This window comes from Aspergillus nidulans, chromosome VIII (genome assembly GCF_000011425.1).
Source record: "Aspergillus nidulans FGSC A4 chromosome VIII".
In the NCBI taxonomy this organism is placed as follows: Eukaryota; Fungi; Ascomycota; class Eurotiomycetes; order Eurotiales; family Aspergillaceae; genus Aspergillus; species Aspergillus nidulans.
In genome coordinates this window covers 3464119-3478488 of record NC_066264.1, presented here as the reverse complement: position 1 = coordinate 3478488, position 14370 = coordinate 3464119, and the positions used below count along the sequence as shown (strand labels likewise).

The 14370-nt window shown below is 49.3% G+C and overlaps 4 protein-coding genes across 4 annotated transcripts, besides 1 other annotated feature; 1 reads left to right on the top strand and 3 right to left on the bottom strand.

Annotated features, from left to right (window-relative positions):
- On the bottom strand, nucleotides 1-1325 carry ANIA_00445 (ribosomal 60S subunit protein L15). The gene is made up of 5 exons (XM_652957.2): nucleotides 1301-1325; nucleotides 1096-1182; nucleotides 739-895; nucleotides 445-671; nucleotides 1-371 (listed from the first exon to the last, which is right to left on the bottom strand). Exons 2-5 carry the CDS (start codon nucleotides 1180-1182, stop codon nucleotides 231-233), a joined length of 612 nt encoding a protein of 203 aa, XP_658049.1. The 5' UTR covers nucleotides 1301-1325; the 3' UTR covers nucleotides 1-230.
- Nucleotides 1-14370: part of a sequence feature (contig 1.7 1..773302(-1)) that runs on past both edges of the window.
- ANIA_00446 (PSP1 family protein) lies at nucleotides 2082-4734 on the bottom strand (the record flags this gene model as incomplete). The annotated part of the gene is made up of 2 exons (XM_652958.1): nucleotides 2082-2595; nucleotides 2645-4734. 2 exons carry the CDS (start codon nucleotides 4732-4734, stop codon nucleotides 2082-2084), a joined length of 2604 nt encoding a protein of 867 aa, XP_658050.1.
- On the bottom strand, nucleotides 9587-10781 carry ANIA_00447 (NifU family protein; the record flags this gene model as incomplete). Its single annotated transcript, XM_652959.2, has 3 exons — nucleotides 9587-9811; nucleotides 9881-10417; nucleotides 10482-10781. The coding sequence occupies 3 exons, from the start codon at nucleotides 10779-10781 to the stop codon at nucleotides 9668-9670; spliced, it is 981 nt and encodes a 326-aa protein (XP_658051.1). The 3' UTR covers nucleotides 9587-9667.
- ANIA_00448 (zinc finger HIT domain-containing protein) lies at nucleotides 12501-13158 on the top strand (the record flags this gene model as incomplete). Its single annotated transcript, XM_652960.2, has 2 exons — nucleotides 12501-12620; nucleotides 12669-13158. Exons 1-2 carry the CDS (start codon nucleotides 12550-12552, stop codon nucleotides 13156-13158), a joined length of 561 nt encoding a protein of 186 aa, XP_658052.1. The 5' UTR covers nucleotides 12501-12549.

Genomic DNA, 14370 nt, shown 5'->3' with positions numbered 1-14370 from the left:
AAAAGAGCAAAACAGTCGTCATACTTCGTTAAAGAAATAGCCGCGACGGGGAATCATGCTTGAAATAAAAGGATTTTTGCTAACACCCAACCCAGGGGATCTGTTGCATTAATCTCGCAGCCTGAGAGCTCAATGAAGCAAGCCCTGACTGGCATTGGCTGAATAGACACGTCCACAAAGATAGCTTTTTCCCATAATCCAGAAGCTCCACAAAACCCATCCAACTACACTTAACGGTATCTCCAGTAGCTCTGGGTGTTCTGGCGCTTCCAGGTGTGTCGGCGACCGCCAGAGGTGTTGTTGTAGCGGTGACCCTTGTTGATACCACGGGACTTCTTGCCGGTAGAGGTGAGACCACGAGCCTCGCGGTGCTATATGAGATCTACATTAGCAAATGCCCCGTACAAACAGATATATGAGCTTCCAATATAAATGACGACGTACCTTGTGAACGGCGTTGCAGATCCAGTTGATGCGGGGATCGCGGCGGATGGCCTTGTGCTGGGGGTCGACAAGGATGACCTCGAAGTACTTGTAGGTGGAGTCCTGGTTGATCCAGTAGGAGTTCAGGACACGCAGGTTGGCGCAACGGCGACCGACACGCTCCTCAGCGGTAGCAGCGAGAGCACGCTGGTACTTGAGCTGGTTAACACCCATGTTGGTGGGCTTGCCTAAATGCGAAAACTTCAATTAACCTCCTACTCTCTGTGCCATATGAAGTATTCGAGGAATGCATACCGTAGGTGGCACCCTTGGGAACGGGCCTCTTGCGGCCACCGCGGCGCACACGGACACGGTAGATAACATATCCCTGCTTAGCCTTGTAACCGAGACGACGGGCCTTGTCGGGACGAGAAGGACGAGAAGCACGGTGGATAGCGTTCAGCTGACGGAGCTATATTGATGCACTCTCAGCAAAGTTCAACGAGTGTATAGCAAGACACCCTTTGGTGCCACAACATTCATCCGCCGGCGAAAGAAACCGTTTCGAGGCGCCTTTAAGAACCTTCTCTGCAACAAAGAGGTATCCTACGGCAAAGCACACGAGCACCCGGCGGAATGTTAAATGATCGATTCTTGGGGGGGAATTCTCACCTCCCAGCAACGGACACGCAGCAGGAAGCGAATCACGTCGGACTGCTTCTTCTTCTGAATCTCTTCAACGTACTTGAGGGCACCCATCTGGACGGAAATTCACACCGTTAGATTCGAAATGTAACTTGGACGGATTGTATAGTTGGAGATTTGCGAACTGAGGTCGACGATGTGAGATGGAAACAGAATGTTCAACTTGACATACCTTGTCGGCTTGGAGGTCGTCGGCTTGTCGTCGATTGTCGCAGCTGGAAAAGTTCGAAGGTGAGATCTCTTGAGGAGATTGTGTGTGGGACGCTAGCAAATTAGGCGAGGCGGGCATAACCAATCAGTTGCCGACCTGGTGATAGCTGATGTTTGAGGCATCCAACCTATGTCAGCCCTAAGGCCGTAAGGCATCAAATTAGAACTGCAGTCGATTCCTGAGTCTGGACGTTTAACGGTTGGAGACTATGCTATAGACACTCCAAGACCTAGTGGTCAACGAGCTCAACACTTCGCATTACATTCAATCTGAATCTACCTAACACACCATCCTGACTTTGATGCACGAGAAACCCTCGATGGACCCAACGATACAATCTTCTGTAGTTATCCATCGCCATGGACACGATAAGTACACCGAAAATAAAAGAACGAGCAAAACCATCTACTAAAATGGAACAAAGAGATTGTACACCGTTAGAAGAGAAGATGAGAGTCGCCTTTAAAAAAAAAAAAAAAAGCCACCGCGCCGTCTGTTCGTAAAGCTGAAAAGTCTATTAAGAACCAGCATTAACGACAGACCCTACTCTTTCTTGACCCATTGCACATGATTTCTAGCCTCTTATGACACATTAGAAAAAAGGAAAAGAAAACGCACAACAGATTGGGTACATGTTGAAATGAGAAGTAGACATCTTGAGAAACTTGGTAACGCCGTACCGTTAAAATGAAAAAACGGGATGCCACGAAAACAGGGCGAAGTCGCCTCTTAAGACCCAGCTTCAAGAGTTGAGCGACAGGCCTTGAAAACGGTTCATCCATTCACCAGGCGCGGGTTGCATACGAGACGGTCCAGTGTTTCCTCCTGAAGTAGCTGTATAGTCGGCGTACTCCAGGGAGCCATACCCACCCGGTTGGTAGGAAGTGAAAGGGTCGGCTGAGGCAAGTCCGCCAACGCCAGCCTCGGGTTGACGAGGGTTGTGAACAAACTGTTGGTAGGTGTCACCGTATCCACTGCGCAAAAGGCCAACACCATCACGTCCAGCGTCAAGAGCGTCACGAGAGTGACCGAATCCTCTGCCGTCGCGTTGGTGGGAACGGTCTCCTGGAGAATCTTGGCCATATCCAAGAGGGTTTGGGGTGTGAAGGCCAGCACTCGGAGGTGTGACAAATGACGCCGGGTTGATGGCGGACATCCAAATTCTAGTTTTGTAAATCTTGAAAAGGTCGGTAACGAGGGAATTAAAGTTAATATAGGAGTCAGCAAAGTAATAGAAAGTGAGTTTCTTCCAGTCCCTGTTCCTTATTAGTGTTTGCTATTTAAGCGGAACAAGGTAATACTCACATCTGGAACTCCGCGTCAAGAATCTCCATATTGAGGCGATGTTCTGCAACCTTTTGCTGGCAGACACGCTTGGCCTTCGCTTCATTTCCTTCCTTGTCACGCAAGGTCAATATTTCATGGTTCTGGGCAAGTCGCTTAATCAACTTTGGCTTGATTTCACCAGCAGACTCCTGCACACCGTGTGCACCATGAGTTCCCATGCCGCCAATAGCGCTCCGGCTGCCAGGGACACTACCGCCTGCAGCACCATTTTGTCCTTGCCTAGAGAACATCATCAACCATTTGTAATGTTCTTCGGCGTATTGCTGTTTCAGCTCCCGCGCCTTCTGTAAGGAGATGTTGGCATGCTGTATGGTTCCAAGGTCGGTGCCACGGTCTGCTTCAACAATGACTAGATCTCCAGGATTTACTTGAAGACCGGTATCTTCTTGTATGTAGAAGACGTCTGCACGGTGGCACTTGAACGTGACAATGTAAAGCAGTTGGTTCTGATGCGGAAGGACAGGTTGATGACGAACATACGGGTTGAAAGTTTGGTGAAACGGAGGCGTCATTGGGGATTGGGCATCGGCGGCACTGCGAAGAGAGGGGTCTCGAGCAAAATAAGACTCTGCAAATCGACGAGCTCGTAAATACTCCGACTCCATTTCATGTTCCTCTTCGGGACGAGGGAGCATAGCAAGGCGCTGGTACTCACGATTTTGACCTGGTGCATTTGAGACCGAAACTTGGTTGATATTGGCATAATTCTCATCCTGCTCGTTCAACCCGACTCGGGAGCTACTGGTCACCTGAGTGTCGCCAGAGACAGAGGGGTGTCGCATTGGAATATCGGCGAAGGAATGACGCCGGCTCTGTGGAATATCTGCAAGGCTACCAAACCCAAGAGAAGTCTGCCAATGCGCCCTTCCCAGGTTACGGTTCTCCAAAGGCGCGAAGCCGGAAAACTGCTTCTCCAAATTGACAGAATGCTCGGAAAACCTTCTTCTGGTGTTGCTATACAGATCGCTGTAACCAGGTATGTTGCCCACCTCATCGAGGTCCTCTACTGCTGGGTCCCCTTCTTCGGGGACACTGCCATGGATCCGGTGCGAGTTACGAGGTCCACCGCCAACCGCAAATCCGCCAGCGGCGGATGCAGTCGACATGGCACGATCTCTGAACGAAGATTCGATCTGTCCGGCTGCTTGGCGTAGAAGAGCGTTCTCACGGGAAAGTTGCTGAATAGTGCGGGCTTGATCAGCATTGATATTGCTGTAGCTGCCGTCCGATCCACCAGGGCTTTCAACACCATCGTCCTCATCTTCACGAACCCGACCAAGCGTAGCAGGATCATGGCCTAACTCTCCAAGCAAGCTAGGTCTAGAGGAGCGATGCTGCAAAGCGGAGAATTGTGCACCATTCCGAGAACGACCACCACTAAAAGCAGTGGTGGTTTTGTTGCCCGTATTCAAAGCCGAATATTCAGGATCCAGCTGGCCCACAGAGTATGACTGCGAGCGGTAGGTCTTCGGGGTCGGGTGGAGCGGGATGGAGAATGGGATGGAAGAGTCACCAGAGGTTGTCCGAGTAGTGGGACTCAGGAGTTCTTCAGCCAAGTAGTTACTTGCGGTCGATGGGATGGACATCGTGGGCGACGGAACAAGCTCTGACAGCCGAGGAGGGGGTTCTTTACGTGAATCAGTGTTCCAGATTCCAGTACCCCACGGGAATGAACTATTGCCGACATTGTTCCAAGTTATAGAGCTGTTCAATCCAGGGCTTGTGTTGGTCTGCCATCCAGATTGTTCGGTAGCAGGACTAGTTGGATTGGAAGCTCCAGTCGATAGAGGACCAGCCACTGGTGCCTTGCGAGTTATTGAAACCGGGATCTCATTGAGCCACGAGGTCCGGCGTACGGGCTTCTGCGCAGGCATACTAGTAGAAGGTGCAGGCAAGGGATGCTCTCCATCATCATCGGAAGACGCGAGGGCTTCCGAATCAGGGGTCGAACGACGAATGCCAGGATGGCTTTTTTCCAACCTGGCTGTTGCGTTGTTCGGCGGAGTCTGGGAGACCGACGAGGGTTTGCTGTTGGATGGCGCGGCCATGGTGTTTTTCAAGCTGACGAAAGAACACAACTTTGAGGCGATGAATACGACGGGCTCTGTCTGAGGATTCAACTGCGAATACTACATATAACCCAATCGTGAGCTTTGTGGGCATAGGAGACTCTTCCGAAGCAGACGGTACAGGCATGGGCGATTGTTTCAAAGACAATAAATGAATTTTGCGACAGTTGTGGAAGGTCTGAAAAGAGGAAAACTGGATGAGGATCATCTAACATACCTTTCACAAAAGCTAGGGTTGCGAGCCAGATATTGATGGCACTGAGCAGATATGAGGCTGATTTGCAACAGCCGGGACCGGCTTGTGCAGGGATTCGCTACCACAGCGTTAGTACTGAGACATGTGGGTTATGGTCCAATAAGTGAAATCGTTCTCACCTGTGAATATGAGGAACAATTGAAATCTCTATTATCCCGCAACAGCGCGTAAGCTACTGTGCAGAAGAGATGTGTAGGTAGACAAGCCCCGCAGTGTATAGCCTGTTCATCAAAGTCAAGCGTTAGCCGTAAAGTTGTGTTCTCGAATCCAGTAGTACACGAAGATGGTGCGCAATTAAGACAATAACAAAGTTAGGAAATAGGAATATAACAACTGCCGCAAGAGACGACATCAGATAAAACCAGCAACCAGGTAAGTAGACTTCTTATAACACCAGTTTCACCACTTTGTGCTGGATAATTCATGCTGACACAGTGAATCTCATGAAGCTGATGAATTTAAGACATAAAATAGCTTTCCTTGGGATGTGACAGCTTGTCGACTGCGCAACTTTTCGTTGACTTGAGGTTTGATCATTTTATCTGGTCCATACATAGAACGCAGACATGATATAATGCCTCTGGGGCTTCGTATCAAACGGGAATAACAGCGCATGGGTGCTAGGCAGAACGAAAGAAAATGATGTTTCCACATACCTTGCAAGTCAAAGAAATTTGCGTAGTTAGGGTGTATGGTACTTTCAATGCGAAAGGATCGTGGGCATAAACGCAGCAAATTCGTGATCGCGTCTATAAAACAACCTCAGCCATCAGCAACAATCAAACTCAAATGGGCAGTTGACTCACCAGTCTAGAATGGAAGAACGAAACTTTTTATAATCTATAGCCAACCCAGCAACGAAAATGTCAAGCCGTACCCCGCGCAACTATCCGTCTCTTGAAAGCAACTCAGCGCCGTACGAGAAGCGACCAGGCTTCCAGTCTAGAAGGGACAAAACAATGTGTGTGAAGAGATAGCGCTTCGCGACAGGTCGGGGGCGCCAAAGGAATCGAAGGGTCTAGTCGGATTCGTAGAAATATAGTCTCTTTTTTTTCCCTGTTCTCTCCCCCTTTTTATGTTCTTGTAACCCGGCTCACAGTAGGGAAAAATAAGTCTAAACAATGCTCGGCTTGAAATCGCGACGATGAGAATGTCACTGGAAATGCGGGATCGTATGTGGTAGCGTGACCATAAGTGACGTTGAAAAGCGATCTGGCTCCAGTAACTATGGGCGGGTCCGCTCAAGAGCAGCGCATCTTGAGGCGGACGGGAAAGAGGGGAGTTATGTCGTGCGATTCAGTCGAGGAAATCAGGTGAGGTCCCCTGATCGGTCGCGAGACGAACGGGAGCGAGGCGGAAGCGCGGAGGGTAAGTAGGATGGCGCAGTTTCGCAGGCAGAGTACAGTTGTGGTGAGGCGGAAGGAGGCAAAGTGGTGGGTGGTGAGGTTGATGCGACGGCCCGCAGTGAGAATCTGGGGAATGAGCTCTAGCGTAGCAAGATCAAGGCCGGTGGGTTTATGGGGCGGGCGAGATTCAAGGAGAGCGATATTGAAAAACAAGAATAAATATAAGCAAAGCGAGAGGACACAGGCGAGGGCAGAAGAATGGTAGAAAAGAGGAGAAGAGGTTGTACAGTGAGTGGTAAGGAATAACGCAGAAGCTAAGGAGGTGAGCTAACCGCAGCGCTCGGTGCTCAGGCTCAGGCCACTGGACACTGGACGGCGGACGGTGGACACAAAGGAGGAGGAGCAGACGAGCCACGGGTCGGGAACCCCAGCAAAAGTGGCGCAAGTCCTGGAGCTACGGCCGGCCAGGTTTAGGCCCGAACTTCCATCGATTTTCCCTTGGTCGGTTGAGTGAACTTTCTAGGCTGTCTATTCTATCTGCCTGATTCGCTCATTGTTTCTGGAAAGAAGGAGCGTGATCCTCGCAATATTGGGGCCAGTATGGTGGCCATCTACGACATCCATGGGAGTCCCCCTCTGCAGACTGCCTGCTTGTCGACTGGCGAAATTAGATTAAACCACATCGATGAGGGCGGGGTAAGCAGCAGGGGAGTCTGGATAGTCACCGTCCGAGGCATGCTCGACCGTTATGCACACGATCAGCTAACCAATCCCACTCCAGCAGACTACGAGATGTGCGACTTGGCTGGGTAAGGGTAAGGTGGTCGCACCGTAGTACCACCTTCTGCTGCGATGTGGTCCTACTCGATTGCGAAGGCAGGCTGACAGGTAGACAGACAAGACTCCTGTTGAAGAAGAGGATGCTGATGCTGAATATTTGATATTTTCTCTGAGAGCTCACCAAGGGAGCGATCTCAATGCAACGATGGCGATGCCGCGACGGTGGGTCTCGCGGGGCTCTGGCGGCCGAGTTGAAGATCCTCCACGCCGCTCACTCGCCTAGAAAAATGCCCCGGCTAGCCTCTTAGAACCGTGTCCTGATCGCTGACCAGCCGCCTGATATACGGGGTACCTGTACAGGAACTAGGACGCAGACGGTCAAACCTTAAGGCCTCAAGCTCGGATTCCCGTCGTTAGCAGCAGTTTTGCCCGGAACACCGCATGCCCATATCTATTCTGTCTACTTGAGTTCCGGACACCGTCATACGGCTTGAAACATACAGCTTCCATCTGGAGATTGATGATGATCAGCCTCCTCGTGGAACAGATAGGGTAGGGTACGTCATCTCAGAGCCACGTTACACTATACCCAGGAAAGGTTGGAGCCATTGTGGCCAGAGAGCACTCTACATCGATTGTCCAGGAATTGCGGGGGAAGAGGCTTGCAATTCCGACCAAGCGACTTCCGAAGGAGGGGCGAAACTGTCCAGTGGCCCTAATGCAGGATCGCCGCTCGGTAGTGATAGAACTGCGGAGAGAGCTTTCATTCAGGTTTGGCAGTGGCTGTTCAGACCAACCCCAATCACGAGCACCCTTGTCCACAGGTTGATAGCTTTTTTTGCCCTTGTGGCGATTTGCCGCTTGATTCTCCCGTGCAGGCCATGTCTTCTGACAGGATGACAGCATGATCTTGGGAGGGAAGTCGATGGTATGCACCGAGATTCCATAGAGGGGCTCAATTCAACCCCCTCGCTTCACTAGTCGGCGAATGACAGCAGGCCCGAAAACTCACGGATCGCTTGATCGTCTTACCCCGATGTCAATATCAGATTTTCAATTCTAATATAACCTACGTTATTGATATGGTATCTTCCAGAGTATCCCGTAGCGCTAAGTAGTCCAGCTACGTAATATGGTACGTGCTTCGACGGGATCAACCAGCGTCATGATATCATCTTCCTAAGCGATCCAGGGGATGCGTACCTGTCTGCCCGTTTCCGTACGATCAGAACCATTTTTTTTATTTGCGTGGCATTCGGTGCGCAAAATCTAGTGCCGATTCTGAATTTCAGTACCAAATATAGAGTACATTGTTCAGAATTCGTTAGATCGAGCCTGGTCTTTGACTTGAAGTGACGAAGCCACACAAATGAAACCACATGTCCTTCATTTTTGCAGGCTCGACTGATTCCTGCCGAATGCAAACCTCTCGGCAGAAAGCAAACATCTGTGGCTAATCCTAGAGGTTCTGGCTTGTCTACCGATACTTTACCCTTCAAACGCCGAGTATATGACCCAGACCACTCCCCGCCAACATCCTTTGACGGACACTATACCGATTACCGTTGACGGCCACGAGCAGAAAATGCGGGGTACATATGCGTCCGACTCCGCCGTCACGGGACTCGGACCATATTACCATCACTCGCCTTTAAAGAAGAGAGGGGCCGGTTTGCATGATTATTTTTGAGCTGCTGAATCAATGCCGTCCTATATACAGGCTTATAAGCCATGCAATGGCTTTGACAGCTGCATTATCAGCCCCGTGGTTAGTCAGATTCATCGGTGCAGATTTGGATTCGCTTTGACCTGGCCTCGCTTGGGTGAGCCTTGGAGTTGCTATTCTAGACTCCACCTTGTTGAGCCCCTCATCTCCACACAAAGCGCCGTCTTGTCAAGTCTACGGTCTCGTCTTCGCCTCTTGGTCGTCGGTCGTCCCGGCACTAGCCGAAACGTACTTTTGTAGCTTTATTGTACCTTTTGAGCTGAGCTGTGGAGACCGCGCTAAGTATATACGAAGAGCCGAGAGCCGAGAGAAATGAATCTAACGATGGGAGGACCAGACTGGATCCTTTCAAGCTTGCTTTGTTTCTCCTTAATCGTTGTCGAAATGCATCTTACCATTGTGAGAGTTCCTGGTGAGTCAATTGAATGTAGAGCTTACGAGGGGCTGCCCAGAGTTAGTAAAGCTTGAGAGGTCGACCTTCCGTGACCATTATGTGTTAACCTTGGACCCTCAAATAATTCCAACTGCTTCACTGTGAAGGGTTGTTTCCTGGAAAATTTGAATCTACAGTTCAGTTTCAAAATTATTGATTATTTACAAGTTTTATCTATCATTCAATAATATGCATGAACTAGGCAGAGAGTACAGAAAGCTCTCATCTTGGTAGTGGTGTAGTGCTGGATGTATTTATATTGGTTCTTCAACGCGTCACAAGTGTGGCCAGGCTTTGACCCCAATGTAATATATTGTACAGAATTGGTACTAGTCGTTTTATTATCTACAAAGTCAAATACGAGGTCTCCTCTAGGGCGCCGAATCTAGAGAAGAGGGAGCGGTCGCCTGGGCACCTTTTTGTTGTCGGAGCTTCTCCTCAAATTTAGCAAATTCAAGCATAGAAATCTCCTCCTCTTCGTCAAGGACCTGCTCGACGCCCTGGACCTCTTCGATCTGTTTCCGGTAAATGCAGTTAGTCTCGTGTCCGAACCTGAGTCTAGTGAGATATGGAATCAAACTCACATAATGCATAAGCATAGACTCTATGCCATTGCGCAAGGTAACAGTGCTTGAATCACACGTCCGGCAAGCGCCTCGCAACTTTAACATGACGATCCCATTCTCAAATCCTCTGAATTCAATGTCTCCCCCGTCTTCCTGGATTGCAGGTCTAATTCTCGTCTCCAAAAGCTCCTTGATCATACTGACAACTTCATCATCTTCTTCGTTGTAGCTGAGCGAGTCCTCTTCGCCACCTTTCTGCCCGCTTGCTCCACTCTTTTCCACGGTGTTGACGATCGGTTCGCCCGAAGTCACGGCTTGGGTGATAAGACTGAATACTTCGGGTTTGATGTGAGCCCAGTTAGTATCACTGGCTTTAGTTACTGTGATGAAGTCGGTGCCAAAAAAGACTGACTGCACACCCTCGACGTTGAACAGGTTTGCGGCAAGCGTAGACGGGTGCGGAGGAGCAAGGGTGGAGCGCGGGGAGAGGTACTCCAAGAAGGAGGTAGGGAAGTCTTCGGGGAGGACTCTGTGGTTTGGAATGAACTTCAAAGCCTGAAATAAGCAGCAAATAGTTAGTATCGGTTCTTTAAATATAAGACGGGCCTCTTCGGCTTACATCAGGGTTCGGCGTCGACTCGGTTTGAATGAAGATAGTTCGTTTGCCAGTTGGAGGCTGCCCGTTGACTCGGCCGTGAGCTGCAGACAGCTGGTGCGGTCGCAACGTCGGCCTATGCCGGGTTTCTGAAGCGGTGATTGTTGGTAAGCGTGCCGAGTTGTGAATACTTCTAATTGACCCAAAGGCAAAGGGTCTAATTGTCCGAGGGGAAGCCTCAGCAAAGTTCAATATCTGTGCTGCCAAACGGTTGCTGAGGATTGTCCGCTTGACCATATTTGCAGATGTTGAGCTAGAAGCCATTTTCGCGATCAAGAATACCCAAGAGATATGATGTGTTGTGCTGCGTTGAAAGTATCGCCTCCGGATAAGTTTTTGGATCATGGCTGGCAAGGGACTCTGACGCAATGTAATCACGTGACTTGGAGCTGACAAATCATCTTGCACCCAATCATAGCGAGCATGTTTTGATCAGATGAACCGTTTCGTCAATACACCTTAATACACCTCTGAATCCATAGGACTCCATGGACAGAGAGTTGGATAATGCTGCTAGCAGGCCATAAAAAACGGGCATGCCCGCAAGGCACATGTAAAGCGCGTCTTGCAATATGCATCAAGAAGCTTAATCTGCGAGCTTTTTAGCAACTGAGCACATTTTGAGCTGATAATCTCCTCTGCTGAGCATCCGATACAAGCCAAACCATACCTTTCAATCAAGAAGCAGTTACGAGGCCTGAGTGTGGTAAAGTCACAAGTACACCCTGGCACCACTTCAATTTGCCAGCAATCGTTTCGTCGAGAAAAAATTGCACACATTAAATCAACGGTGCCAGCTATACCCAAGTGTCTTCATATTTGGTTAAATGAATAATAGGATCGAGCGGCAAATTTCCCCAGCACAATGTCGAGCAAGTGCTCCATAAGCTGTCGGTATCAACATTCAACGTCTCCGTAACCCGGTTCGTCCGGTCCACTGTCTGCTCATTGGTGGAACTATAATTGATTGGGATTGGAAAATCTCTAGCTCGTCTGTCAAGGACAACGGGTAATTCGCCAATGCGCGGATAAAGCAGTATCGAAGTATCCCAATGAATCAGGTGGAATTCTGCGCCTACCAACAGTTGAAGGGTTGAGCCTCCTCAGAATCAACTCAGTCCTGAGGGTGTCTCGGAAACATCCATAAGGCATGCTGAGACTTTCAGATGGATCCAGTTTCTGCTGCATAAAGCTACAGGCTTGGTGCGAGTCCTGAAAACTTCATGAAGGATACTTAAGCTAACATCCCATTCTGGCACGGTTTCTCAGAGCTTCCCGATAAGTGAGAATATAATCATTGAATTGTTCCATATCACGAAGCAATTTACTACGATGAACTCATCAAAGGATCAGACTTATCCGTATCGCGTGAGTCGCTAGTCTCCCATGCCTAGGAGTTGTATAGGTAGGGGACGTTCGCTTCTCATATAGTCACGGAGCTAATCAAGAAGTATATATTGAGAAGTTCTGGTTGTGATGACGTGGAACGCCGGACTGACCGTCACATAACACAGTTGACGATGAAACAACTTCGCGGTGTTCTTTCTCCTTGAGCAGATGTTCGCGTCAATATTGCGAGACAGCTTCGGACGTGTGCTATCCATGCCATGAACCCCGGCAAATCAATCAAGCAATTAGGGAAAATTTAGACACAAAAGCCAGGCAATAAATAAGACCAAATCATATTTTGTATAATTTTAGTCAAGATCGGAACGCTATTACTGCAGGAGCATAATCAAAGGATACACTCTTATCCAATATGTCTACATGCCGAAATATTCAGACTGATTATGGTATCTTTGGTGCTAATAAACGCTTATTTGAGAATATGTTTGTGATAGCTGTGCTGTGGCGTACTGGACCCATGCCACCAGGCACGAAATACATGCGGCGTGCAGTGTCTCGCACGTGACTCCATACCGTATTTGATATCTGCAGTTACTGTGCCGTGTATTATCACCACTGCGTTCCACTACTAGCAGTCATGGAACGGACAGGGCGACGGTCACTTAACTGACAATACTCAACCATAATGACAAGTCTTTGTGAGGTCTGCGCCTCGGAGCCTTTCAAATACCGATGCCCTACATGTGGGCTTATGAGGTAAATTTCCCGATCAGTCAAGAAGCAAGCCCTTATTCACATCTACAGCTGTTCTCTCGGATGTACTCGTACCCATAAAATTTACTGCGCCCCTAAGGTGCCCAAGAACCCCGAAGATGCGGCCGAACAACAATCACATCCCAGTGAAACCAATGGACATATAACCGGTGCCGAAGGACAGCCTGTTGCGGATGGACAAGACTTGACACCCCAGAAACTGTCGATACAGATTAAGGACCTTTTTGAACGTTACCCGCCTCTCCGCGATCAATTACGAGACATCTATAAGGCTACTCTAGAGGAACAATGGGTAGAGGGACCGGCGCACAAGGATAGACCACGCCGTTTTGGAAGAGGAAAACCACCTCCGCGCGGTCATGGGCCGTGGACAAGGGAAAAGGGCTTTAAGAGGGGCCTGGGAAAGGTTCGAAAATTTCGGGGCCAGTGTGAGGATGGCTCGGAGACCGGCAAAGGCGCCGAAGGCTTCATGCGGCTTCTGACTCTTGTGAACGAGGGGCATTTGCAGGAGCACCAGTGAGGGTCCGGTTGGCGCTGTTCTTCTTACGCACGACACGAGTACTCAATGTCCGGTTGACAGAATTCAGGCACGGGACGCATGCAGGACATCGGAGATTAATCCAACTATGAGCCATCAGACTTCTTCGCTAAGGACAGAGATTATCCTGGTATTAAAGCAGTGCCGTCACTTCTTGCATATCCTCAACGGATTGTCAGCGCTACGTGTGTCGCTCAGTTCCAGATAGGATATAGGCTGGGATCGACTGGCCGCTGCGAGACACGCACATGGAGGCTGGTGCTAGACGTCTCGGACGGACTTACTCCGGGTCTCAAATGGTCCGGGCGCATTCCAGTGCTTTTTCTGTCTGCTCCGCATTATGAAGACTTAGGACATATACCGTATAAGCCTGCTACAGCCTTGAGGCATCAACACCAGAACCAGTCTTAGAGACATACTACCATAGTTTTATAGTGCTATATACGGTTAGTCAATACTACGGATTAGACAATGTTTGCTGTGCAAGGATGGGACCTACTCATAGGGTTCTGCTCTATACCACATAGCGATATTGACGAACCCCACCAGAAATGTATTTTCCCCGCGAGTTTCACCCACATCCGCAGACTTGTTTCGTTATCTAGAATTTTTTAGCGTTTCAGATCAAAGCTTCAGGTTCAGGTTGAACGCAAACACATCCGCGCATTCCGTGCTCTCCTTTTCTGATTTGGAACGGCTATTGGTTCTGCTGAGAAACTTGCCTTTGTATTACGGTCTGGGGTTGACCGCGCGATTTGTCCAGGTCCGTCGCTAGTAAGATTTTGGTTTCTAGTTCTCTGGCCTGCGATTCGACAGTTATTTTTTATCCTGCTATTCTTCCTCCCTTGTAAAGCCACTCATCTCCGCGAATAAACAACCAGCTTTGGATTTGCTTAGCCGCTAGGCGTAACCTACGAGCTTGGTGTGTGCACATTGGGTTTGCGCTCTGCCGATCCTGAGCGGGCGCGCAACTTCTGCTGAACGATTGAACCTTCAGATTTGCAGCGAAGTCTGGGCTAACTGATTCTCTCACCTCTTTTGTCCTCCAATCTACAGGAGATCTTCATCGAATTAACTGCTGTTTCTGAAACCCCTTATTTATTGGTCGCGACCGGGATTTTCCTTTATCACTTGGTTCGCTCATTCAACCCGCTGCCTCCGTGGCTTGTGGCTGTCTCGGTCTAATGAGATCTT

Bases quoted from the DNA above. Each gene is read 5' to 3' on its own strand.
- ANIA_00445 (XM_652957.2), bottom strand. From the start codon at position 1,182: ATGGGTGCCCTCAAGTACGTTGAAGAGATTCAGAAGAAGAAGCAGTCC. The intron at 896-1,095 runs GTGAGAATTCCC...GCATCAATATAG, and splicing joins TGCGTGTCCGTTGCTGGGAG to CTCCGTCAGCTGAACGCTAT. The intron at 372-444 runs GTACGTCGTCAT...GATCTCATATAG, and splicing joins TCTGCAACGCCGTTCACAAG to CACCGCGAGGCTCGTGGTCT.